Source organism: Meriones unguiculatus, chromosome 1 (genome assembly GCF_030254825.1).
Source record: "Meriones unguiculatus strain TT.TT164.6M chromosome 1, Bangor_MerUng_6.1, whole genome shotgun sequence".
Lineage (NCBI taxonomy): Eukaryota > Metazoa > Chordata > Mammalia > Rodentia > Muridae > Meriones > Meriones unguiculatus.
Window position 1 is genome coordinate 18,351,749 of NC_083349.1, and position 26,072 is coordinate 18,377,820.

General features: G+C 49.7%; 2 protein-coding genes and 1 long non-coding RNA gene across 12 annotated transcripts in view; 2 read left to right on the plus strand and 1 right to left on the minus strand.

The window, feature by feature from the left end:
- Positions 1-1,485: 1,485 nt before the first annotated feature.
- Positions 1,486-4,292, plus strand: Rassf7 (Ras association domain family member 7). Of its 5 annotated transcripts, none has more exons than XM_021646142.2 (6): positions 1,486-1,603; positions 2,349-2,479; positions 2,645-3,357; positions 3,528-3,656; positions 3,730-3,811; positions 3,899-4,292. In XM_021646142.2, exons 2-6 carry the CDS (start codon positions 2,356-2,358, stop codon positions 3,928-3,930), a joined length of 1,080 nt encoding a protein of 359 aa, XP_021501817.1. In that variant the 5' UTR covers positions 1,486-1,603; positions 2,349-2,355; the 3' UTR covers positions 3,931-4,292. The 5 variants fall into 5 exon arrangements, with proteins under 5 accessions (XP_021501817.1, XP_021501814.1, XP_021501815.1 ...); XM_021646139.2 differs by lacking the exon at positions 1,486-1,603 and adding an exon at positions 1,610-2,031; XM_021646140.2 differs by lacking the exon at positions 1,486-1,603 and adding an exon at positions 1,610-1,874.
- A 1,728-nt stretch (positions 4,293-6,020) lies between these two features.
- On the minus strand, positions 6,021-7,527 carry LOC132653705 (uncharacterized). Its single transcript, XR_009591508.1, has 2 exons — positions 7,391-7,527; positions 6,021-6,862 (listed from the first exon to the last, which is right to left on the minus strand). It is a non-coding gene; the product is annotated as an uncharacterized LOC132653705 (long non-coding RNA).
- Positions 7,528-14,322: 6,795 nt separating this feature from the next.
- The window catches only part of Phrf1 (PHD and ring finger domains 1), a 32,416-nt gene continuing 20,666 nt past the window's right edge, over positions 14,323-26,072 (plus strand). For 3 of the 6 annotated variants that reach the window (XM_021646191.2, XM_021646194.2, XM_021646196.2), the window contains exons 1-5: positions 14,323-14,453; positions 16,856-16,971; positions 18,029-18,151; positions 20,997-21,202; positions 24,413-24,496. In XM_021646191.2, the coding sequence (XP_021501866.1) occupies positions 16,878-16,971; positions 18,029-18,151; positions 20,997-21,202; positions 24,413-24,496 (507 nt within the window). In that variant the 5' untranslated portion in view covers positions 14,323-14,453; positions 16,856-16,877. Of the gene's footprint in view, positions 14,454-14,590; positions 14,718-16,855; positions 16,972-18,028; positions 18,152-20,996; positions 21,203-24,412; positions 24,497-26,072 lie in introns of those variants that run through there. The other 3 variants (XM_021646193.2, XM_021646195.2, XM_021646192.2) reach the window with 2 other exon arrangements.

Here is a 26,072-nt window from a genome sequence, read left to right on the forward strand (position 1 = left end):
GTCTCCTCTTTGTTCACTTTGACCTCAGCCTAGAACTAAGATCAGAGGTGCTAACCTTTTGCCTATAACTCTTACTCATGTCCCTCCAGCCCAGGAACTTACCCCCACGCTCACCTGAGGCCTAAAACCACAGAAGGCCTAGGAAGGGAAGCATTCTATACTGTTGCCATGGATTTCTGCACCGGGGGGGGGGGGGGAGGGTGTCTGTTACTAGAAGCCTCCAGGGAGACGCAGCCCAGGGTCAAGAGTGCATTCTGTGTCAGTGTGGTATGGATAGGTGAGCAAGATTACTACCCACCCAGCTAAGCCCCTGCCCAGGGAACTCTACCTTGGAACCCATCCCTAGCCAGTGGTGACAGGCTGGGAAACAATGGTGTCCTAGGAGTGAATTCGATGAGTAGGTGTCTTGGGTGGGTAAATGGTCCTAGGGAGATGAGCTGATTAGGGGGGCTGATGAGGATGGTGATAAGAGCCTGAAGTGGCTGTGCTATCTCTAGCCAACGAGTGAGCCTGTGTCTGATAGCCATCTACCTAACCCTTGGAAGCCTTATCTTCCTGTGTCTATCTCCATACCTCTAGGCTCTCCCCAAAGGTGGTTCCAGCAGTGAACCCTGGGAGACATTGCTTCCATCTCAAAAAGGAAATGAGGCCCAAAAGGCTCCTTCTACCTTGTCTCTTCCACAGCCTCATGCTTCCAAATCTGCTTCCTTATGGCCACAAGGGCATGGGAACCCCCTTCTACAGCTCTCTGTGACTGGGGCAGGGCGCATGGAGGCGCTGGACTGGCTTGATTTAGCCCACCGGGACAACAGGGAAAACATTGAAGCAGGGGCCCACTTCAGGGAGAGACGGGCTGCTCTGGAGGACACTGGGCTCATTGGGGGAGGGGAGAGAATGGCGCTTCAAACAAAGACCCCAAGGTCTTTGTCCCAGGAATTCTCAGAGACGATACCCTCCCCCACCAAGGCTGCAGGATCAGTTGGCCCCTAAACTACTCCTTCTCGTAGCGGGCGGTGGCGATGGGGTCGTTCATGCGGCCTCTCTTCCCGGTGTCCTCAGCCGCAGACTCCTAAAGGAGCAGGGCTGAAGAGGCCTAGCCCACCGGTCTGGTTACGGGAAAAAGACTGTTGAATATGGGTGCATGTCAGGGTTGTAAGATTCCAGTAAGAAGCCCTCTCGGTGGGCGGAGATGAGTCGCACTGAAAGTCTACTAAGGAAGTCCTTTCTGGAGCTGGTAACACACCTCACCTGGGCAAACCAGCCCAGAGCTAACGCAGCTGCAGACGCGCTTCCGCGTTGACGACCAGCGGTGAGCATCCTAGGCGTCCGGGTCCTGCCCCAACCCACTCATGGCCCCGCCCACACCTGGATGCCTCTAGGGCGGGACCGAGTAACGAGCCAATGGGGCGTGGTGCAAGGAAGGCCGCCAATGGGAATGGATGTGGGGCGGAAGGCACACGCCTCCGAACTAATGGAGTGCCATGGGGCGGGACTTGAGGGCCCCAAGCCAATGAGACCGTGAGGTTGGGCGCGCCGCAGTGCTGGGACGGCAGGTTGAGGCGGCGCCGAAGCGCTCAAGTCCCGGAGGCCGGCGAGCGCCCAGGTGAGCTGTGCCGGGCTCTCGAGCCTCCTGAGCACTGGGCGCGGCACCGGGGAGCCGGCTCCCACCGAGTTGAAGCGGATCTGGGCGAAGGGGCGCGCGGTGGCTGGGCTGCACCTGCGTCTGCCCGCTGCGGAGTGGGACGTCTGGATCCCGCGCGGCCGGAGATCAGCAGTGAGGCGGGCTGTGCCCCCAGCGGGGCGGGACCACCGGAGCACTGGCTGGACGGGAGGGATTCTACAGGCGGACCGGGAACTGACGGGGGTCTGCTCAGGTCTGGGGTCGGTTTGGAGATGTCTGGGTTGTGACTCTGAGCTCCTCCCGGGCCCAAGACTGTTCTCTCCCTGGGGTCGTTCCCATGACTGTGGACGGCGTCGTACTTGCGTATGGTCCCTGTTAGGTGCCTGGGGACGGCTGCCTGCGTGAAAAAGGTAGTGGCCTTTGAGCCAAGCTACCAGGGGACAGGAAAACCTGGACCTAGTTAATGATTAGCCCTGTTCCTGGAGTGGAGTGGATGGGGAAAGAGGAGGTTGGTGAAGGAGGGGACGCCTGAAAATGCTCAAGAGAGCCAAACTAGTTCTCCAGCCACTCTAGGAATGTGTGGCCTGCGGGCGGGGCTGGGCACAGGGGGCAGGACTGAAGGGCCACAGTCCTGAGCCAGTTGTTTTGGCAAGCCAAGAGAAGAAGAAGGCTAGGCTATGGTGGAGGCAGTCCTGCCCTGATCTTATGGCCTGTCCCCTCCCCACAGGACAGGTATGGTCTTGGAGCTTGTGGCCATGGAGCTGAAAGTATGGGTGGATGGCATCCAGCGGGTGGTGTGTGGGGTCTCAGAACAGACCACCTGCCAAGAAGTGGTCATCGCGCTAGCCCAAGCTATAGGTGAGTTCTCTGGGGACAGAGAAGCCAAACTGGTGGGGCTGTACTCCAGCGGCATCTTCTCTCCCAAGAAGGGTGGTGTTGACTCCACCCTTTGACTGCTCTATTCCTGAAGCTAGGTAGATGGAGGGAAGGGGGACATAGGCTGACCCTGTCTTTCCTCCACAGGCCAGACAGGTCGCTTTGTCCTTGTGCAGCGTCTTAGAGAGAAGGAACGACAGCTGCTGCCACAGGAGTGTCCAGTGGGGGCCCAGGCCACCTGTGGACAGTTTGCCAGTGATGTCCAGTTTGTCCTGAGGCGGACAGGGCCCAGCCTGTCTGGGAGACCCTCCTCAGACAACTGTCCACCCCCAGAACGATGCCCAATTCGTGCCAGCCTTCCTCCAAAGCCATGGGCAAAACCAGGCCGTGAACCACGCAAAGCACTGACCTTCAACCTAGGATGTACCAAGCTGGTTCCCAGCCCCTCTTCCCCTGAGCCTGTAGCCCTAGTAGGACCCACACCAGAATGCCTTGCAGACCTGCAGGGCCTAGAACTCAGGGTACAGAGGAATGCTGAGGAGTTGGGCCATGAGGCCTTCTGGGAGCAGGAGCTGCAACGAGAACAAGCCAGGGAGCGTGAGGGACAGGCACGCCTACAAGCGCTGAGTGCAGCCACTGCCGAGCATGCTGCCCGGCTGGAGGCCCTAGATGCCCAGGCCTGTGCCCTGGAGGCAGAGCTTCGACTGGCTGCTGAAGCCCCTGGTCCTCCGTCAGCTACCGCCTCTGCTGCTGAGCGCCTGCGCCAGGACCTGGCCATCCAGGAGCGGCACAGTGTGGAGATGCAGGGTACCTTGGCCCTGGTGAGCCAGGCTCTAGAGGCTGCTGAGCATGCTCTCCAGGTGAGCCCAGATCTAGACCCCCCAACTCCCTACCCGCTACACAGCCAGTTGTCAACTCTTCACCTGCTGCACAGGCAGTTCAGGGGTCTGATATAGAATCAGACCGGGGAGCATGTTGTATGTGGGAAAGAAGGTCACGGCCCTGTTCCTGAAGGTCCTGTGTACCCCAGGCCCAGGCTCAGGAGCTGGAGGAGCTGAACAGGGAACTTCGTCAGTGCAACCTGCAACAGTTTATCCAGCAGACAGGGGCTGCATTGCCATCGCCTCCACAGCTGGACAGAACCAGCCCTAGCACCCAGGTCAGAGTAGTTCCGGGGAGAGGTGATGGTGGGGGCGCTACCCTAGTTCTCAGCTGACCTTCTTTCCCCACAGGACCTTCTGCCTCCAGCTAGAGAAGAGAACCTCCAGGGAGTCCCCCAGAGCCATATCCTAGTGGCCAGCCTGAGTCCTGAAGGTGTGTTTCTCTCCCTACTCCTACCCCTGATCCATGGGAAGAGCCCAGCTCTGGTCTCAGCCCATTCAACCTGTGTCTTTCTTGCAGTTCCCCCAGTGAGGCAGAGCTCCTGGAGGTAGCAGTTCCTACGCAAGTAGGGGTCACTGAGGACAGATGAGCAAGCACAGCTGGGATGAGCCACCTGGACAGTGGGGGAATGTAATCACAGGATTTTTTTTCCCTAAAGCTGGGAAAGCTATGGTGTCCTTGGGTTTCTGATTCAGGGCACAGGAGTGCTGGCAACATGTTATAGTTTTGTTTCCAAGTCTCCCAAGGTCCCTGAAGAAGCAAATGGGCACAGTTCAGAACTTAGCAGGCCCCAAAGGCCACTACTCCTTATTGGAGGAGAGAGAAGTGTGGACAGTATATTCATCCTGTGGGTGTGTGCCATGCGCTGCCTTCTTTGCCCTGACAAACCTCAATAAACTGCCTTTTAAAGGTACTTGAGTGTGTTCTGAAGCTATACTACTGAGCAGTGTCTGCAGTCCAGAGCTTGAAGCCCACATGGTGGCCACTGCTGGGTTTTTAAGAAAGCACTGTAGGCTCTCAGGACCCCATGTCATGACTGTTCCTAGGGTTATTTATTTGTAACCCCTAGCCTGGTGAGGCTTACCACCTCAGCCCTGGCCTGGATTTTTATCTGGACCCTTCTTCCCTGGCTTTCCTTGTTTGGCCTGTATGCCACCAGCAGCAGGAACTAAGGAAGCCAGGACAAGCTAGACCCGCCTGTCAGGTTTGCTGAGAACTTGTGGGGGCGAGTCCTGGACTCCTGGGTCAAGTCTGTGACTTCTGGGTTGGCCAGGCCCAGGGAGTTTTCCCTAGAAAACTCTGCCAGCCCCAGGGTAGAAATGGGCATTGAATGGGTAGGGCTGTCCCTCTCCTCCTAGAGTGAGTGGAAAGCCTGTTTGTGGGCCTCCAGCTCTGACACTGGGGCACGGATGCTTCCATAGTCCAGTTCAACTACTACTCTGGCTCTTGAGCAGATAGTGACCTCTTCCAAAATCCTAGTTACCCCAGCAGGCCACATGTTCTGAGCTCCTTGGGCTGGAGATTTTCATGAGGATCAGAACCATGGGTAGATTGGGTGTCAAGATGGGAACACCATAGATTATGAGTGTCTTTACACCCTATTAAAGAGGACGTTTGGGATGGGCTCGGCTTTCTTTCGAGCTGGCTCCTGAGCTAGGCTCATTGCTCTCCATTTCTTCTGGAGCAGACTGAAAGGGGACATGGGAATCCTGTGATGGATGAGCAAGGAAGCCATCCATGTGAGCTGCTCCATGACAGCTGCTCAGTGGCCAGGGCCACCAGGAGCTCACTCCTGTAAGGAGCAAGAAAGACAATATTCTTTTCTTTTTTTCGCTCTCAAGACAAGGTTTCTCTGTGTAGCCCAGGTTGTCCTGTAGCTCAGAGATCCAACTGCCTCTGTTTCCCCAGTGCTGGGCTTAAAGATGTCTACCACCATCGCCCAGCTTACCATATTCTTGCCTGAAGCAGGAAACAGGGAAGGGGAGAGGCCAGGCAGCAGAGGGAGGCTCCTGACCTGGTGTCAGCAAGCCAGAACTTCCAGCAGACTGTTCTTGTCTGCATTCCAGCCTGAGCCCGCTGTAGTCTAGACCTGCCTGACCTGTGGGTCCAGACAGCCAGGGGCAAGCAAAAGGTCACATGGAGTGGATCCTAGAGTGCAAAAGCCACTAGGGCTGCATTCTAGGTGGGAAGACAGGGGTCTGAGGAACCTGATCCTTCCCCCCCAACACACACACACCTGAAGCCCTACCCACACTGAGATTGGAGAATCTTGGCACTGGTCTTAAGCCCATTGTGGGTCATCTCCCCAAGCTAAGCACACAGACTAGTGGATGCAATGCTAGGTTCCACCCAGGGACCACCCCACACAGGGAGCTGGGTTGTGGCCTCCCCAGTTGAGTCTTTCACATGCTGTATCTAGAAAAGCATCTTTTCTCCTGAGGCCCCCGCCCAGGCCAGGTCCAGTCTGTAGTATGCTATCGCTGGTGGCACTGAAGAACCTAAGTCCTGTTCTTCGGGTGGCCACTGTGCTTTGAGGGGAAAAGCTGGTAGAGCTCTGCTCCTCAATAGCTGTTTCAAGTGGATAGACTCCCATAACTCCAAAGAGTTGTTAGACTGCTTTGAACCACCAGGCAAAACTTGATTTGAGTTAACGGAAAGTTTACTTTGGAATTTACAACTTTACATTGGAAACAAACAATGGTGTAAAACATGCTAAGGTGAGGAACAGACAAGCTGTTCACACGTCTGGTCCGTGGCAGGGCAGGACCTGGCTAAGTGAGCTACCCTACACAGGTGATGTTAGGACCTTGCCAGCTATCAGTATGGGGTGGGCAATCCATCCAGAGGTCAGGGCCAGGCTCTGCTAGGGCCCCTCCTAGTCTCAGTGGCTTTGTTCATTTCCAGCACAGAAGTGGAAGAAAGAACCCTAGTTCAAAGGATCTCCCCAGGAAGTAGCTGTCCAGCAATGAGAGTCAGCTTTGCAGTCTCGAAGAGACCACATAAGCCTTCCCATGTGCAGAACACTGAGTCTGATGCCACCATGGTGACAAAACAGGGTTTCCTTCGAAGACTAGTGTCAATCTAGAGAGGTCTGCACTAAGCCTGCCCTTCCATCTCCAGGACTGGACTGGCTACAGATGTCCTGGCCCGGTAGCCTACAGCTTCCCTGGGTACCCTTTTCCACTTTCAGGTGGGCTTGAGATATTTTGCTAGCATACCTAGCAGGAGTGTCCCTGGGAGAGGGCTGTCCCAGGAGCCCACAGAGATCCATGGCACTGACTCCCTCACTGAAAGTGGCAAAAACAGGCAAAAGCACTCAAGCTGCCGCTGCCTTCCTGGAGGAGGTTCCAGAGGTGGCCCTCAGGAGGTGGGTCCTGTAGGCTCTGGTCCTGTTGGCCGACGTTCACACCTCTGCCTGCCCAGAGATTCCCTGGGCTTGATGATTTCGACAGTGGCCGTTCCGGGGACCGCTTGCCTGGAGCCCTAATACACATAAGAAGAAAGTTCCCCTCAAGAGGGTATCTGGCCCAACCTCAGTTGCACAGGTGAAGGGCAAAGAAGCACCCAGTGTGCCCCCAGCTCAACGTGTCTCAGCTGGGCTCACACATGCAGGCTTGTCTGTAGGTGCAGTGTTCTAGTGGCCTGCTACCCTGCCTCTCTGAACCCAGGTGCCCTTCCTCCGCCCCAGAGTGGCCGCCTGCCCGCCTCCCAGACCCGGGTCCCTGAAGGGCCAGGGGTTCGCGCTGCCCAGAAACAGATCAGCCGCTGTCACACGCACAGTGGGTCCGGAGCAACGCAGTGTGCGGTGGGCAGTGGCTGTCCTGAGCCTGGAGGGACTGCCCCGGCGGGCGGGCAAGTGGAGGGTCGCCCTCTCCGTCCCCGCCCCCGTCCCCTCCAACTTAGGCAACAGAGCCACTCCTCTCTTGTCCCGCCCAATCCCCAAATCCCACTGGGAAGGGCAGCCTCGAAGGTGCTCCGCCATCCGCCAACCTCATAACCCTCCTGTTTCACCTGCGACCCCGGAGCAGAGCCATCGCCAGCTCTTGGACCAACTTCAGTGGCGGCGGCGGCCACTCTCACACCCAAGTCGGGCCCCAATCGGGTCCAGTTATCCCGCCCCATATGCAAATAATCTATCTCGCAGCCAATGGGCGGTCGAGTAGGGCCCACCCTGCAAGGCTGCAGCCACTGAGCACGAGGGGAGGCAGCACGCCCCGCCCACGGCCGCGCAGCCCTTCGCGGGCGAGGCCGGCGCGTTCCTTTCTGCACGTCGGCTTGGGGAGGGGCGGCCACCTGCTGGGCGGGGCTTTCGGGTCGGCCTCGCCGGACGGTGTCTCCCCTGGACTGGACGTTGGTACAGTCCAATGCGTGTCCTCCTTCTCCCGAGCGTTGGTACGGCCCGGGCTCACGGCATCTGGACCTGGAGCTGGGACCGCTCCCTTAACAGAAGAGTGCTTTACCAGCCCAGCGGGATGAGACAGCTAGACAAGGGGGCCCCTTTGAGGCAAAGAAGCCGCCCCGCCTCCTAGACCGACGTTAAGGCGGGCTGGTTTGTTCCCCCGCCCAGTCGAAGAACCGCCCCTCTTTGGAAACTCGCAACACTCCGGGCGCACGTAGTCCTGGCAGTGACCCAGGAGTGGCCTGGATGGCCAGGGACACCATTCCCTCAGGAGGCACGTACGCCACTGCCTTTCTCCAGGGCCTGTAGATCCTCAAAGATATGGGTCCATCTGGCTGGGGGTGGGGGGGTGGGGGGAACGTCTCAGTCTGACTTGCCTGGAGATCCTAAGGGTCTGCCCCAGGGGACTCCCGTCTCTACCGTGAGGTTTGCCTTTGCCGCTTAAGCGCTGGACTCTCAGAGGGCTTTGAAAAATAGGCGAAAGTGCCTACTGGGGGAACTGTCACCTTCCTTAGGATAAGCAGGGACAGTTACTGTACTCCTAGGAGAGCCAAAGGAGTGGGGTAGAAGTGCAGGCAGAAGAGGCTTGCTTCCCTCCCTACACACCTCCCTCACCCCAGGTTGTTCCTGTGGTGGAAGCATAGGGCGTTTAGCTCATAATTATCCACGAAGATGTGGCAGCTACTCTTGCTTCTGAGGCAGAATCCTTTTATTCTTTTCCCTTCCCTGTCTACCTCAACCAATCTTTCACACTATCCTCAGAAATATCCTCCCAGAACAACAACCTTTCCTTGCTCCAGGCAACTCCAAAACAGTCCCTTTGTCCACCACAGATACCTTGGTCCTTGGCTCAGGGGCCAGCCTCCTCAGCTTAGCTTCCTGCCCTTTAATCCTCTGACCTGCGGTTTTTTGTTTGTTTGTTTGTTTTCTCCCTGCTTCTTTGGCCTCTCTATATCCTTAATCTTATAAAGTCTAGGCAGGAGCCTGACAGCTGCCAGAAACCCAGCCTAGGCAGCTAAGTATGAAGGTCCTACCAGAGAGGTATCTGACCCAGCCGAGACCTCAAGGGTTTGGAGCCAGAATGTTGCGCATTGTGGCCATCCAGGGATGTAACACAGAGAATCCAGGAGCTGACTCAGTTTCCACAGAGGGTCAGAAATTGAAGGATCAGGCTGGATGTGGGGAGGCAGCCCTGCTAGCCAGCACAGAGATTACACCCCTGTAACCTTGATCACAGGCAGAAGCAGGAGGCTATAATGCAAGTTTCAGTCCATCCTTGGGGGAGGTAGGGGGCTCAGCAAGCTTGGATCATGTGGATCCTGAAGGAGTTGTTGGGAATCCTGAAAAGGTTCACATCTTGAGGGCAAGGCCTAGGTTCAGAGGAAAGATGTCAGGGATTAGGGAAAGATAGGGAGAAGCTTAATTCTTTCCTGGCTTTGCCAGGATGTGCCTCAGAAATGTCCCATCTGAAATGTAGTCCTTACTATCCTGTATGGTGGGTATATGGTACCACAGAAAATGCATGTCCAAACCCTATTATGGCCTATAACAGTGACTTACCAAAGAAGTATGGGTGGGTAGGGGTGTCTTTGTAGATGATTAAGAGAAACACTTTCCCTCTGATTTTATTATTAGTTTTAGACAGGGTCTCATTGTACCTGGCTGTCCTGGAACTCGCCCTGTAGACTAGCAGTCCTCAAACTCACAGAGATCCACTCTCAAGTTGTAGAATTAAATGTGTGTACTTGGGGCTCAGCGGTTGAGAGCACTTGCTGCTCTTAAGAGGACCTGGATTTAATTTCCAGCATTCACACAGTGACTCAGAATTGTAACTCCAATATTAGGGGGTTCAGTGCACTCTTCTGGCTTCTGTGGGTATCCTGCATGCACATGGTACACAGACAAACTTGAAGGCAAAATACATGCACACACACACACACACATATGTATACTCCAGCATGCTAGACAATAATGGAATTTTGCCACCATTATAAATTAACTTGGAGGCCCCAAATCTAAGGACTGTATCCTTAGGACAATAGAAGGAACACAGACATAGATGAAAACGTCCATGAGGAAGTATAATGCTGACAAAGCCAAGAGAAGCCTGGAGACCCCAAATGAGAAAGGCAGGAAAGATTTTCCCACACCTATGTAGAAAGCATGACCCTGTTGGCCTGTCTTGAACAGCTCTGACATCTTGCACCCAGAATAATGAAAGAATAAATTCTGCTCCTTTAACCTACCCAATTTGTAGTCAAAGAATACAACAAACAACTGTCTTGCCTGGTCTGAAGAGGAAACCCCTTGTTTCCACTCTGGGAGGTTGTTTTTGTTTTTGTCTTTGGTTTGGTTTTTGTTTGTTTGTTTTTTTTTTTTTTTTTTTTGGTTTTTGAGATAGGGTTTCTTGGGCTGGAGAGATGGCTCAGAGGTTAAGAGCACTGGCTGCTCTTTCAGAGGTCCAAAGTTCAATTCCCAGCAACCACATGGTGGCTCCCAACTGTCTACAATGAGATCTGATGCCCTTTTCTGGTGAGCAGAAACATACTAAAAAAAAAAAAAAAAAGATGGGGTTTCTTGGCTGTCTTGGACTAGCTTCATAGAGTAGACCAGGCTGCCCTCAAATTCACAGAGATCTGTCTTCCTCTGCCTCTGGGAATCTCTGGGAGTTTCAACTCCCTTGTTCTTATCCAAATCACCCTCATTACTGCCCTTGCTTCAGCCTCTTTTGGGAATCCCTTGACTGTTCTGCATTTTTTTTTTTTAAGATAGGGTTTCTCTGTGTAGCCCTGACTATACTGGAACTCACTCTGTAGACCAGGCTGGCCTCAAACTCACAAAGCTTTGCCTGCCTCTGCCTCCTGAGTGCTGGTGCTGTTCAGCATTCTTGTTGCTAGGCATCAGGGAGGGCAGAAGGCAAAGGACTAGGCTCAGTGTTCACCCGGCTCTGTATTGTTTGCTGTTCAGATGACAAGGGAGAGAACTAAACCCTCTGGGAGAGGCTGGAAGAAGAGGGAACACCCAGCCTACTTACACCCTTCCATGCTTGCCAAAAACATGCATGCCATTTCTATGTCTGCCTATTCGTGAGATAGGAGCATGAGATAGGAGCAGTGTATGCCAGCACACATTCTGAATCCAGTAGGCACCTTCCGGTGTAAGCCTATGTGAGCAGATTGCATTCATGTGTGGACACTAGGAGGACTATCTGAGAAGTGGCCAGTAGGCAACTCATTAGTATTCATGAGACGTTATAGCATTGATGTGAGGGTGGGGTGTGTATGATAGTTTTCTATGCTGCCCACCAATGTGTCTGGGGACAGGTTAGAAGTTGTTTCATATCACTAGTTGTTTGTTTTGTTTTGTTTTTTTTTGGGGGGGATGCATCAGCAGATGGGATGTAGAGATATGTGTCTATGTTTTCAAGAAGTACTGCTGCTAGACATGTTTAGTCCATACCTGTGTTACCAGCACTTTGCAAGGTGAGGAGTTCAAAGCTAGCCCTGGCTACATAGCATGTTTAAGGCCAGCTTGGACTACAAGAGACCATGCTTCAAAACAAACAAAAGAGGTTACTACCTATTCTGGGTTTGGCCTGGTTTGGCAATGGGCAGCTCCCTGCAGACACCTCACTTCCCAAATTTGATAAGCATAGGCTGGCATGGTTGTGTACTGCTCGAAGATGCTGAGGAAGAGTTCTTTATGTATCACTGTGGTTGCATTTGTTTATTATAACAGCTTTTCTTTTTTAGGAGCTTCCTCCCCCAATAAAGGCAGCTGCAGAGAAAGATAGGTAAAAGGGGCTGGCTCTTGTCTAAGGGGCCTTCAGGTTTTTCATAGGCTACCTGTCTCTTTCCTTCCTAGGAGAGTCAGTGGATGTTTACAGGTGCTCCTGAGTCCGATGGTCTTCACCAGGTAGGTAATGTTTGTACAGATGGACTAATATATGCAGAGATCCAAGCTGGGGGAGAGAAAGAGGTATTTGTTTCAGAGTCAGGGTGGTCTCCCAGACCCTTTTTTTTTTTTTAAAGATTTATTTATTTATTTTATGTACATGAGTGCTCTGTCTTCATGTACACCTGCATGCCAGAAGAGGGCATCAGATCCCAGTATAGATGGTTGTGAGCCACCATGTGGTTGCTGGGATTGAACTCAGGATCTCTGGAAGACCAGATAGTGCACTTAACCGCTGAGCCATCTCTCCAGCCCTCCCAGACCCTTTTTCAAGTAATGCTGGACCCCAAAAAATGCTTCCTCCCTGTATTTGCCCAACTAGTCCTCACAGTGGCCTCTGCAGCAAGTATGATCAATACCTTTCTTTTTCTTTTTCTTTTTTAAGACAGGGTTTCTCTGTATAGCCCTGGCTGTCCTGGACTCACTTTGTAGACCAGGCTGGCCTTGAACTCAGAGAGATCTGCTTGCCTCTACCTCTCAAGTTGTGGGGTTAAGGCTCCATCCATCTCTATCTTACAGCAAAGGACACTAAGACACAAACAGGGGGAAAAACTCACCTGAAGTTACACAACTGATAGTTAATAGTACCTGAGTCCATGTCTTCCTCCATCTGAATGCAACTGGATGGCCCACAGAAAGGAGAAGACATGTCCCAAAGTAACCCTCTCTGACACCATCCTTTCTCCCTTGCATCCAGCCAGTAGCAGCAACATCTTTAATTTATTATCTTTAGTTATTTATAGTTGTGTGTGTTTGTATGTGGGTATATACATGAGTCCAGGTGTCCTTCCAGGCTAGAGGCATTGAATCTCTTGGAGTTGGAATTGAAGGGGTTATGAGCCACCATGTGGTTGCTGGGGATTGAACTCTAGTCGTCTGGAAGAGCAGCAACCATTGAGCCATCCCTCTAGCCCCAGCCAGTAGCAATTTTGATATTTCTCCCATTTTAAACTCCTATGAATTACCTCTTCTAAATTACTTCTACATCTCTCCTGTCCCAGCAAATTTGCAAACAGTGACTATGCTGGCTTTGCCTGTTCAGTCTTCCTAGTTTCTCTATACTTTCTCCAGACAGCATCTGCCCCTTGACAGGGCTGATGCTATCAGAGCCTCAGTAGCCCCTACTTTACTTCCAGCACCATCTTTTCTGAGTTAGAATCTCATGTAGCCTAGGCCACTTTCGAACTCCCTCTGTATCCAAGTATGACCCTGGACTTGATCTTCTTGCTGATACTTCCCAAGTGTTGGTATCACAGGCACATACCACCACACCTAATTTATTTTGTGCTGGGGATTAACCTGTGACTCTGAGCATGCTAGTCCAGCACCTTACCAGCATAACCCCCTCCCCTATGTTCCTTTCTCTCTTGCTCTTTCTTAGAGGATTTTCTTTATAGCCGGGGCTGTCCTGGAACTTACTAGGTATACAGAGGTCCACCTTTCTCTGCCTGAGATTTATGCCATAATGCTTGGGCCCCCAGGTCCCTTCTTAATGTGCTTGCTTCTCCCTTTCTTGTTCTCTTTAGCCCCTCACCCTTGAATTCCTTTGCAGAATCTGGACTTCTTAGCACTGGAGGTTGGAGGTTCAGATGCTGGTCCCCACCACCACATCTTTATCTCCAAGGCACCCTTTTGTCCTTCTGCTGTGGAAAACCCGAGCTTTTCCCCTTCCAACTAGACTCCTACCTTCCCATCTTCGTATTTTTCCTTTCTCCTATCCCCTGCCCATTCCCATCCACCTTCTCAGAAAATCCAGTCTCTGTCTTCTATTTCTATTAAAGACCATCCTTCTGAGCCTCAGTGGTCCCTGGGCCACCAAATGGACAGTGGAGTCCAGTGAGCCAGTATTGCCACTTGGTCAGCACCCATTGCCTTATGAGCCCCTCAGCCTCTAGGTAAGTCTCATTTTTGTGGTCTGATTTTTCCCTTCAGCTCCATGGTCCTCCTTATCGATTTCTTGACACTCGCCAGTCCTCCCGTATTTCTGCCCCTAATCCTACTATACTCCATACTTTCTCCCCTCTCAAGAGGGCCTTATGCATGCTAGGCAAGAAAGTGTTCTACCACGGAGTGGCACCTCTAATACCATTACATCTATTAATTATCTGTACCATATAGTTAAGTTCTGTACAGTGTACACGATTTACTGTGACTCCCCTCACTGGGCCGAAGGCATCGGAGGGGACTGCATATACAGGCTCCCTCCTCCAAACTCCTGGAAGGGAACCGGAAGCCCCACGGTTCGTGCAGCTAAGCACTGCCGCCAAGAGGTGGCGCTCACGGGAGGGCGGGGACAATTGGGGGCGGAGACGGTCGGGGGCGTGGTCCTGGTGGCGCTCCTATTCATCCCGGCGGCTGATGGGTAGTCGGACTGTACCAACTGCACGGGGGTGGAGGCCACAGCCTGGTCCACTGTTGTGATGAGAGCTCGGACAGCACATGTCCTGTAAGACATCGCCATCCTCTGAAAGGACTCCTGGCCTAGTCACCGTTCTTATTGGAAAGACACGTTCCGATGTCTCGACATCCTCGGTCACGGGTTCCTCCCCGTTTTGGCTCCAGTAGTTTCCACCAACGGGCAGGGCAAAGAGTTCCGGAAGAGTGCGGGAGCACTTCCGGGTCGGGGAGCGCGCGGCGGCGGCGGCTGTCCGGCCTAGTTGCGGTCGCGTTCGGACAGAGGCGGGATCATCTAGGAGCGTCCGGGAGGCGCGAGGTTCCTGGGTACGTGCGGTAGCCGCTCCGGCCCGGTGTCTCCGTCGCGTCCGGCCGCGCGGGCCACCTAGGGTGGCCGTGCGCTTTTGTCTGCGGCCTTCGGGGCGGGCTAGGCCTACGTCGCGCTGGCCGTGGGTCGGTACGGAGGACGGGAGGGCAGCCGAGGCTTCGAGCCGAGCCCCAGGGACATCCGGCTGCGGCCGGAGGCCCCTGGGCGTGGAAGTGGCCACCACCTCCACGTCGTGCCGGGACTTGGCCTGGTGCATGAGAAAGGTGTGACCCCTAGCTACCTTGTTTTTTGTCTTGATGTCTCTCGCCCGGGTCGGCACGATCTGCACTTGTCCAAATTGTGGTTGGTGTCCGTGGTTATCATTTTCCTTCGTTCGAAGAGCCCTCGCTGCACTCTCAAGTCGGCACCGCTGTAGAGGTTTTACGGTCAGAGTTCAGAGACGTGAAGTCACTTGTCAGTGTTTCATCTCTGTAGAGTGGCAGAGCCCTCTGTTCTGCATTTGAGACGCTTGTTGTCCCGTCTTGTCTGCCATAATAGTACTCTGCAACAGAAAATAACATTGTCTGGTGAATGTCGTTTTGGCCACTGGCTGGAAGCGCAGCCTGTGATTTTGAAATTGGGCTTGGCTTGCAGCTCAGCATTCCTCCCTTCTCCCCCATCGACCACTCTGTTTTCATTCTTTTGGGAAAAATGTTGAGTGAAAACAACATGCGGCATCTCTCAGCACTGAGAGAAGCCAAGAGTTGTGTGACAGACCAGGAGGGTCACAGAGTTAGTTATGGGTCCTCTCTTCTGAGAACTGGGACCATGCTCTGTGTCATCCACAGGAGAATGGATGGGCCATTGCTCTTAATCTGTTTATCTCAGTCTGCTTTCTTGTGTCAGAGGTGGTGTTGTGGCCGGGACTTCTTTCCAATTTGCTGAATTCACCAAGCGTCAGGTAAAAGTAAGATAGGTTATCAGAACTCTCCTCCCTTTACTGTTCTCAGGCAGTAGCCTCGTGTGGCAACTGACATTCCTTAAGTTAGCATGCCCCCACTGCTTAGAGAGCATCAGCTCTTCTGCTGACCTTTGACCCCTTTGAGAAGGGTTGCACCCTTGTGGCTTTGAGCATATAGCCTATGTGTTGTCCTGAGGCTCATGGAGACAAGCAAGCTTATACCTGTAGGATCTAGGAGTGAGGCCTCCCCCCAATCCTGAGCCCTACCTTTCAGCTTCTTTTTGTTGTCGTTGTTGTTTGTTTTGTTCTAACTGTGAACACTAGGCTTGGTGGGAAGCATATGGTGCCACAGGCTTGACTGGTGAGTTCTTTTTTTTTTTTTTTTTTTTTTAAGATTTATTTATTTTATTTATATGAGTGTTCTATCTGCATTTACACCTGCCAGAAGAGGGAATCAGTTTACATTATAGATGGTTGTGAGCCACCATGTGGTTGCTGGGAATTGAACTCATGACCTTTGGAAGAGCAGACAGTGCTCTTAACCACTGAGCCATCTCGCCAGCCCCGACTGGTGAGTTCTTGAATGAATTTTTTGTGAGAGGTGCTCCCTGGAAGTAACTGGAAAAAGAGGTGCATGAAACTGATGAGTAAAGACCATGAATATGGATAGGTTCTTATTTGGGGAACTGACGTTTGAGAGCTTGGTACAGAAGGGAGGTCATGCCCAGTGACATTTATGAGTCTGTCTCTCTCCCTGTCTTTTCCAGTCAGGCTTTCTCTGTGTAGCCCTGGCTGTCCTGGAACTCACTCTATAGAGCAGGATGCCCTAGAACTCAGAGATCTGAACTCTTATTCCACATTCTTCTTACAGTGGCTTGCAAGGGAGGACTAGCAGGTGTCTGAGCTAACAAGTCAGGAGAGGGACGGCCCAGCATCTTCTGCCTTTCAGCCTGGTCCACAGGAATGCCATAGTCCCCAGGAAATTCATCTGAGCTTTATATTCTGATGGTAGCCAGCTGAGCAGAGGCCAGTAGGCCAGCATTGGCCAAGAGTGACATGCCTACTTAGTGGTTGCAGGCAAATGGGCTACTCATTACTGGAGTCCTTTTGATGACCGGCTCTCAGTTGAAAAGTGCTGCTCTGTCTCAGCTCAGATGTCCATTTGGTTCATCTCTGTATTAGGACTCTCTAGGAATTCTTGGGTGAAATTATTGCTATTCCTTAAGCTTTAAGACCCTGCTTTGCATATGGTTCTGGAAACAAGTCACTGTCTTTTAATGAAGATGTTAATATTTTATATTTGCACATGGCTTTATGGCTAGTATACTGTGCATTGTGTCTCATGGCTCAAATTCTACGTGTATAGCAATACTCATGTCACCAGTGAGGTTACCTATTGGGAATGGCACCTTGTAGAGGGGCCTCTGTATTTTGGTGTTATTTGGTTCTGGTCTCTTTCAGAGCTGAAGTCCAATGTGCAGCCATGGATGACGACAGTTTGGATGATCTTGTGTCTCACAGCCCTGGGCCAGATGGACCCCTACAAGTAGGCCCCTCAGACCTGGCCAGTGATGCTGGTAAGACACCCCAGACCCCACTGCTGCCAGGGTGTCTGCAAAGGAATAGCACCTGGTGCCTTCTCCAGGTTTCTAGCTCCCCTTGGGAGCTTGAATGTCAGCTTTCACTTTAAACCTTAAAAAAAAAAAAAAAAATAGTGTATTTTTTATGTTTTCTGTTTACTGTTTTTGTTTTGTCTTGTCTCACGTTTTGGTTCAGACTGTCTTTGAACTTCTAGGGTCTTGTGATCTGCCCATCTCAAGCTCCCAAATAGGTGGTAGCTAAGAATATAATCACATGTCATTATGTTTGGTCTTTTTTGTGGGGAGGGAGTATGAGGGATGGAACCTAAAGCCTTTGTACATGCTTGGTAAGACTCTACTGCTGAACTCTATTGTTTACTGTTTATTGAAACACGGTCTTGGTCTTTCTATGTAGCATAGGCTGGCCTTGAACTGTAGTCCTCCTGTCTAAACTTCCAGACTGAAAGGATTAGATGTTGCTCGTTCTTGACTGCATTTCACGTATCCCATGCTAGCCTTTAACTTGTGCAGCTGAGGATGATCTTAAGCATCTAATACTCCTGCCTTCACCTTTCAAATTGCTGGTATTACTGATGTGCACCACTATACCCAGTAAACTCAGTGTTTGCTCATGGTAGGTACACACACTCTACTAGCTGAGCTATATTTCAAGCCACTTTGTCTTTTTTTTTTTTTTTTTTAAGATTTATTTATTTATTTTACGTATGTGAGTGCTCTATCTACATGCCAGAAGAGGGTATCGGGTCCCAATATAGATGGTTGAGAGCCATTATATGGTTGCTGGGAATAGAACTCAGGACCTCTGGACGAGCAGATAGTTTTCTTACCCGCTGAGCCATCTCACCAGACCCCCACTTTGTCTTTTAATGCAAACAGCATAAATGCAGAGTAAGAAGATGGATTTCCCATCATATTCCTCTTTAGACCGCCCACACCAGCCCTGGTAGCCTGGTAGTATACATGTAGCTCCTCATGGATTCCCAGAACTGTTCTGTGACACTGCCCTCCCATGCTTTTCAATCTTGTGATCTAGAAGAAAGCAGCAGTGGCCACAGTGGAGACTCTGAAGATGATACAGGCAGTGAGCATGAAGATGGCACAGATGAGGAGGACGTAGAGGGGCTGTCTGAAGAGGAAGACCCAGAAGATCGATCTGGTAAGATTGTTGGCATTTGAGCCAGTTGCTTTGGATTTCTTAGTGAGTATACAGCCCCTGTTAGAACACCCATAACTGTTCGCAGTGGCTGTCAGCTGCCACTGGAACAACTGACTTTTGCTGTGGTTTTCCACTGTAAAGTTAAGTTTAGTGATACGATTCTGTGGGTACTATTCTGAGAGAGACAGAAGATGAAGTGTCCAAGAACACTGAGCAGCATAAGCTGTGGGAGAATGTGGGGAGACTGTAGTTCTAAGATGATGAGTAGGGAAGTCTTGGTAGCCCCTAGTCATCTCACAGGGGCCAACTGTTACATCATCCTGGTGCAGGACAGCTCAGCAGGCTCCAAGGGCCATGTGGCTTGCAACCTCCTTTAGAACATAGGGTATCATTCCCATCTTGTGCCTTGTTCTCTGCTTATTCAGCAAGCTCATTATGTGGGATTATTAAGAAAATCTTGGCGTCTACATACTGGGGAAAGTTTGTAACTTAGAGCTCCTGCAAAGAATAGTATTTGAATGACACACCTCTCTTCTGGAAAACCTTCATGGCCACCCCAGCCTATAGGCAGCTTATAAGGGCTCTATGTGGTTAGCTTGACCCCATGCAGCTGTGGCCACCTTTTCTTAAAGTGTCTTAAGTAAGGTTTCTATTACAGTGATAAAACACCATGACCAAAAGCAAGTTGGTGAGGAATTTGTTTCATCTTACTGATTATAGTCCATCATCTAAAAAAGTCAGGTCAGGAACTTAGGGTAGTAACTGATGCAAAGGACATTAAGGAGTGCTGCTTACTGGCTTGCTCCTTAGAGTTTATTCAGTCTAGTTTCTTATAGTACCTAGGACCACCAGTGCAGAGTGACACTCCCCACGATGAGCTGGGCCCTTCCACATCATCAGTCAATAGAATGCTCTACAGGCTTGTCCACAGAACAATGCAGGGGGGCATTTTCTCAATTGAGGTTCTCTTCCCAAATGAATCTAGCTTGTGTCAAATGGACACAGCTAGCCAGCACACAAACAAAGGGCTTAGTTGGACTGAGGGTTCTATTTACTTTGTTTCCTCTGACATGGTCCTCAAACTAGGAGGTTTCAGTCCCAAAGCACCTACTATCAACTGAATAGTAGCCTTTCATTATACACCTGTGACTGTCAGGGTTAGAGTGTTCCAGAAAGGTAGCCCTTAAGATTAGGACAGTACTAATCATGAAGGAATAGAACTGATTGTGAGTTACTAACTTTTCATTTGTACTGACTGCCCAGTTTTCCAAAGACAGGTAGCCTTGAATTCATTCTGTAGTCAAACCTGCCTCAGATTCCTGGAAATCCTGCTTCAGCCTCCCAAACAACTAGGATTAGAAGCATGTTACTACCATGCCTGGCCAGGTCTTTTTCTTATTCTGGGTGTGGATTAGAATGAATGAGTCTGTCCTAGGTTAAAGTCACAGACATGGCTCTCTCTTTCTCTTTGTTTTTCTGTGTAGCCTTGCCAGTCCTGGACTCACTTAGTAGACCAGGTTGGTCTTGAACTCAAAATGATCTGCCTGCCTCTGCCTCCCTGAGTGTTGGGATAACAGGCATGCACACCACGCCCAGCTAGACATGGCCATTTTGCCTGTTTCCAGCATTGAGGTAGGCTTGTCTTATCCTCAGCAGGCTTGACCAGTGCTGATGCTGCCAAAGCTAGGGGCAGATGTCAGGCACTGTTGGGTGACTCTGGCATCCTTTCCTGAAGTTTGTGGTGACAGCGATGCCAGAAATTGATTGTGAACCAGATTGAAGGTGGGAGCCACTCAGCCAGGATTCCTGGTATTCCAGACTTCACCATCTAAGTTAAGAGACCAACTGTGGAGCAGTTAGAGACAGATGCTCAAAGCCTGACATTGGGGCGGTGGCTAACAGTTGGACGTAAGACGCTTTTAGAGCAAGCTGCCATCAAACTCACAGAGATCCTCCTGCCTCTGCCTCTCTTGTGCCAGGATTAAAGACGTGTGTTACCACTGCCTGGCTAAAAATCTCTCTCTCTTTTTTTTTTTTTTCAAGAAAGGTTTTCTCTGTGTAGCCTTGGCTGTCCTGAAACTTGCTCTGTAGATCAGGCTGGCCTGCCAACTCACAAAGATCCACCTGACTCTGCTTCTGGAGTACTGAGATTAAAAGTGTGGGTCACCACACCCAACCAGATCTTTTATAGCCACTGAATATAGGAATCCGCTTTCTGAATCCACATGGAAGGAGAAAGAGATTCCCAAGAGATCTCATTTGTTAACACATTTGTTGTCACTGTGTTGAAAGACTTATACAGCAGTGCAAGAGTTGTTGTCTCAAGAGAACATTCATGGAGGCTTAATCATTATTTTGTCATGTGTGTCCTCCATCCTCCAGAGCTGAGGACCTAACTTAGGGCCTTGCACTTGCTAGGCAAATGCTCTATATCAAAGCTACATCCCCAGGCCCTGGTAGCCTGTCATTAGCTCCATTTTCTCTGAAGCCTGAAGCTACCATTTTCTCTGGTAGCTCCTGACACCTAACTTCTCAGATGCTCTGCTTTTACTTTGAGGTCAGTGTGAGGAGCTAGTGTATCACTTAGCTGGTATCCCTGTCCCTTTAGCTTGGAGCAGCTATGGTCAAAGAGGCTTCAGGTGAGGAGCCATGGTTAGCTTGTGAGTGTAAATGGGGGCTTGGAGGAAGCTGGGGAGGCATGTCCCAAGAGGAGCTGGGGCTCTGGCTAGAGGCTGGTTTCCTGAGTACATCTTGGGTCTGCTCAAGGCCAGCCCTGGAGCATGTACTCCTGCCCATGCACTCATTCATGTATTTATTAAAAGTTTAACATTTCCATTTACCCAAGGTTCTGAAGATTCAGAAGATGGAGAAGAAATGGCAACGGCAGCAGTGGAGACTCAAGGGAAGCTGGAAGCCAGCAGTGCACCCAATTCTGATGATGATGCAGAGAGCTGCCCCATTTGCCTCAATGCATTCAGAGGCCAGGCTGTGGGCACCCCAGAGACCTGTGCCCACTATTTCTGCCTGGACTGCATCATTGAGTGGTCCAGGGTGAGTTGGCTTTTCACTGGGATACTCCCACACTTAAGGACTGGGCTTGCTTCTCTGCAGCAAAGCTGAACTACAGGGCTGAGTCCTGAGTCTTGGACCCTCACTACTGTTGGAAAGGCTTCCTGTGGGGATGTGTCTGGGAGCTTCAGAGAGGAGGACTCTGGGTTTTCTGAGGATCAGGTCACAAATTCTAAAATTCCAAACAACCTCACATAGTGAGTGTGAAACAGCCTCTATAGATACTGAATACTGTAAGTGTGATTACTCACATTTTTATTTTATTTCATTTTTTTAGTTTAGGTTTGGTTTGGTTTGGTTTGGTTTTAAGACAGGGTTTCTCTGTGTAGCCTTGGCTGTCCTGGACTTGCTTTGTAGACCAGGCTGGCCTCGAACTCATAGCAGTCTTTGTGCCTGCTCTGTCCCTGAGTGTTGAGATTAAAGGCATGTGCCACCACGTCCAGCTCTTGTCCAAGTTTTTATGTGGATGGTGAGATCTGAGATTGGGTCTTTGTGCTTTCATAGCAAATGCACTTTCCATTGAGCTGTCTCCCAACCCTAAAAAAGAGTCTTTTTTATTGTTAGGGGAAAAAAAATCAAAATAAGAGTTGAAGCCTGGCTTCAACCAAGGTTACACAGAGAAACCCTGTCTCTAAAACAAAAAAAGAAAGAAAAGAAAAGAATGCTCATTCTCCTTGATTGCATTTCTCTCTGTCCCCAATGACACTGGTAGTGTGGTGACAGATCTCAGCAAGGTTATAGGAATTTTGCATCTCATACTCTTTTCCTTCTCAGAATAGCTTAGAGCGGTCTCTTTTGTTGGTTTGTTATAAGAGGCATGTAGATGGCAAATGTCTTTTGTTTGTTCATAACTCTTGTCAGGGTACTTCATTGTGAATTGTATCAGACTTTTCTGTATTTGTTCTCTTGTGAGTCTGGCCCGAATTAGTTCAGATTAAGTTATTTCATTATTTAAACTGAACAAGAGGCTGGGTATGATGACACATGCCTCTAATCCCATCATTTAAGAGGAAAAGATCTTTGAGTTGAAGATCAGCCTAGGTTACATAAAATGTTCCAGGCCAGCCAGGGCTACATAATTAGACCCTGTCTCATTAAACTAATTAATTAGTTGAAGAGCAAAGACAGGCTCTTTGTTGTGTATATGATGTTTATTGGTAAGAAGAGCATTTGGAAATCTAGATTTTTAGTAAAAATCTTTTTTTTTTTTTTTCCAAGACAGGTTTCTCTTATGTAGCCTTGGTTATCCTGGACTCAGGATATTTTGACCAGGCTGGCCTTGAATTCATAGATATCCTCTAGCTTCTGCCTCCCTGAGTACTGGGTTTATAGGCAAATGCCACCATGGCCAGTTATAAAATCTCTCTCTCTCTCTTTTTTAATAATTTAATTTTATTTTCTGTGCATTGGTATCAGAATCCGTGGAAATGGAGTATAGGAAGTTGTGAGTTGCCATGTGGGTGCTGGGACTTGAACCTGGGTCCTTTGGAAGAATCGACAGTGCTCTTAACCCCCGAGCCATCTCTCCGGCCATAAAATCTTATAAACAGTTTAGATGTTGAATTCTGTGAGATTGCTAGATTCTGGGTTAATAACGGTGAAAATCTAGACTTAAAAAATGAATCAGGGAGCTGGGCTGGTGGAGACACACACCTTTAGTCCCGGCACCTAGGAGGCAGAGGCTGGTGGATCTGTGAGTCTGAGGCCAGCCTGCTCTGCAGAGTGAGTTCCAGGACGGCCAGGGCTTCACAGAGAAACCCTGCCTTGAAAAACTAAAAATTAAAAAAAATAAAATCAGGGTCAGGGAGACAGCTCAGCGGTAAAAGCCTGCCACCAGACATGGCAACCTGAGTCTGATCCCTGGGAACCACATGATAGGAGAGCACTGCCTGGAACAAGTTGCCCTATGTTCTTTTTCCCAGTCAGTCAGGACGGGCCAGCAGGTAGATATTCGTAAATCCAGGCTTAAGGACGTGAGTTCCAGCCAGAACCCTGTGGTGGTAACAGAGAAGTGGTTCAGACGTGTTCTCTGATCTTTATACTTATGCCATGGCACACATCTCTCTTTCTCTCTCTCTCTCTCTCTCTCTCTCACACACACACACACACTAAATAAATAAATGTAAGAATGTATAAAATCTCGTTGCTAAGCATGTCCATGTGGTGTACAGCTGTAATTCCTAGCGTTTAGGAAGAGTGCCATGAATTTGAAACTAGCTTTTCTTACGTAGTAAGTTTCAGGCCAGTCTGGGCTACAGAATGACACCCTGTCTCACACTCTCTCCCACAAGAAGGAGGGAGAAGGCGGGGAGAGAGAGAACTTCATATTTATTCAACAAACCAAGGAAGAGCTAGCTCCTTTCTTCTCACACAACTGTAGCGGCAGGACACAAAAGGAAGGTGGCGGACCTGGGTGGCCCTTCAGTTTATACACTTATCATAACCTAGTGGAATGCACTTGCTAAAGAGGGCTTTTTTTTTTTTTTTTTTTTTTTGTATATGCTATACTTCAGGAAAGGCAACTTGAGCTGAACAGACAAGGGGAAAATATTTGTAGCATGCATCTGAATAGCATTCACACTGAAAACAAATGCAGAAAATGCACTAGAGACATTCAAGGTCCTATGGGTTCACAGAGGTTTGAGAGAAGATCTGGAACAACAGCTTGTTGATATTTCTCCCTCACTAGCATGGTGGTTTCAAGTTTTCTTCACCAAGTTCTAGCATCTTAGCATAGGACCTTAGTCAAGACCAAGGCTTTTGGTATAGAATTCAGTGTAAAAGAAATTTTTTTTGTTTGTCTGTTTTTTAAGCTCTGTAGCCCTGACTGTCGTGGAACTCTGTATACAAGACTGGCATCAACCTCAAAGAGATCCTCCTGCCTTTGCCTCCCAGGTGCTGGGATTAAAGTTGTTCACCACCATTATTAAGAATAATATTCATAGGGCTGGAGAGATGGCTCAGTGGTTAAGAAAAATATTCATTTATTTATTTAATTTTGAGGCCTATTCTGCAGAACAGGCTAGCTTCAAATTCATAATCCTCCTATCTGTCCTAAATCCTGGAATAATGGGTGGATGTCACCACACTCAGCTTTTAAAATTGTTGTTAAGTAAGTTCTTTATTTTGAAAACAGTAATGATAAGTGAGGGTGATTCTTCAGGATTCTGATACAGTCTTTATTTGTTACAGAATGCCAACTCCTGTCCAGTTGATCGAACAATATTTAAATGTATTTGTATTCGAGCCCAGTTTAATGGAAAAATCTTAAAGAAGGTAAGTGTAGATGCTGCCTACCCATTTGTATTTTGTAAGAAGCATGATCTTAAATGGTGACTTACTTTTCTCAATGAGGAGGTTGTCAGTTCAGGTCAGGTTAAAAAGAAGTGACTAAGGCACTGTTTTGGGCCCTGCACAAAGCTTGGGGCTAGGGCTGTCTATATTTTCTGGGGTACATAGTAGGAGTCATGGTAAAGATGTTAGCAGTTTCTGGGCTTCTATTCCTTACCTCTTCCTGCAGAGCTTCTTTCTGGCCTATCTCCTTCTGAACTGCGGTCATTGCAGGGGAAAGGTTGTACTAGGGTTGGACAAAAGGGCCGTGTGAACTGAAGTTTGAAAAGTACTGTTGGGGCTGGAAGGAAAGGTGTTTCCTCCTCTCTCATAGAACCTTTGCTTATTTGTTATTTACTGTCCCCTCTCTTTCTCCTTCCCCTGTCCCCCTTTCCCTTTATCCTTTCCTTCTTCATTCCTTCCTCCTTCCTTACCTCCTCTTTCTTTCTCTGTCTTTCCTATCTGTTCCCTCCTCTCCCTTTCTCTCTCTCTCCCTCTCTCTCTCTGTCCTTTCTTCCTTTCCATGGATCAAATTCCAGGCCTTGTTCATGCTAGGCAAGCTAAACAATCAAGAGCTACAACTTAAGCCATGATGTTTTGTTTTGTTTTGAGAGGGTCTCACTATGTGGACCAGGCTGGCTTTGAACTCACATAGATCACCTGCTTCTGCCTTCAGAGTGCTGGGATTAAAGGCATGAGCTACCACTGCCTACCTAGCCCTTGTTTTTGTTTTTGTTTTTTTGAGACAGAATCTTTTTTATTATTTATAGCATATTATTTATACTATATTCTGCGTGCATGTGTCTCTGCAGGCCAGAAGAGGGCAACCAGGTCGCATACATGGTTGTGAGCCACCATGTGGTTGCTGGGAATTGAACTCAGGACCTTTGGAAGAACAGCCAGTGTTCTTAACCTCTGAGCCATCTCTCCAGCCCCATGAGACAGATTCATACAGTGCATCAAAAGATAGGCCTTGCCATGGTTATGCTCGCCTTTAATCTCAGCACTTGGAGGTAGAGGCAGGTCGATCTCTCTGAGTTTGAGGGCAACAGGGATTATATAGTGAGAACCTGTCATTAAAAACATCAGCCTGGAGGTGGTGGCGAATGCCTTTAAACCTAGCACTCAGGAGACAGAGAAATAGGCAGATCTCTACAAAGTTCCAGGACAGCCAGGGCTGCACACAGAGAAATCCTGACTTGAAAAAAACAAACAACACCAACAAAATAACAGAACATTTAATTCTCTTGTTCTTCACCTTCTGATCCTTTTGCTGGTGAGTGAACCTAGGGCCTCACACATGCAGGGCAAGCACTTTGCCACTGAGCTACATGGCAGGAGTGTTGCTGAGCTTTCTCTGTGCAGCTCTTACAGCTTCTGCTCTAAAGTTGTCATGTGTTCGCCCCACCCACGTCTGGCACTTGCAACACTGGCTTGCAGAGCTTGTTGAATCGGCACCATGAAGTGTTTTTTACGTTACAGATCTCAGGTTCCTCATCACGTGTAAATCTTTTGTTGTTTG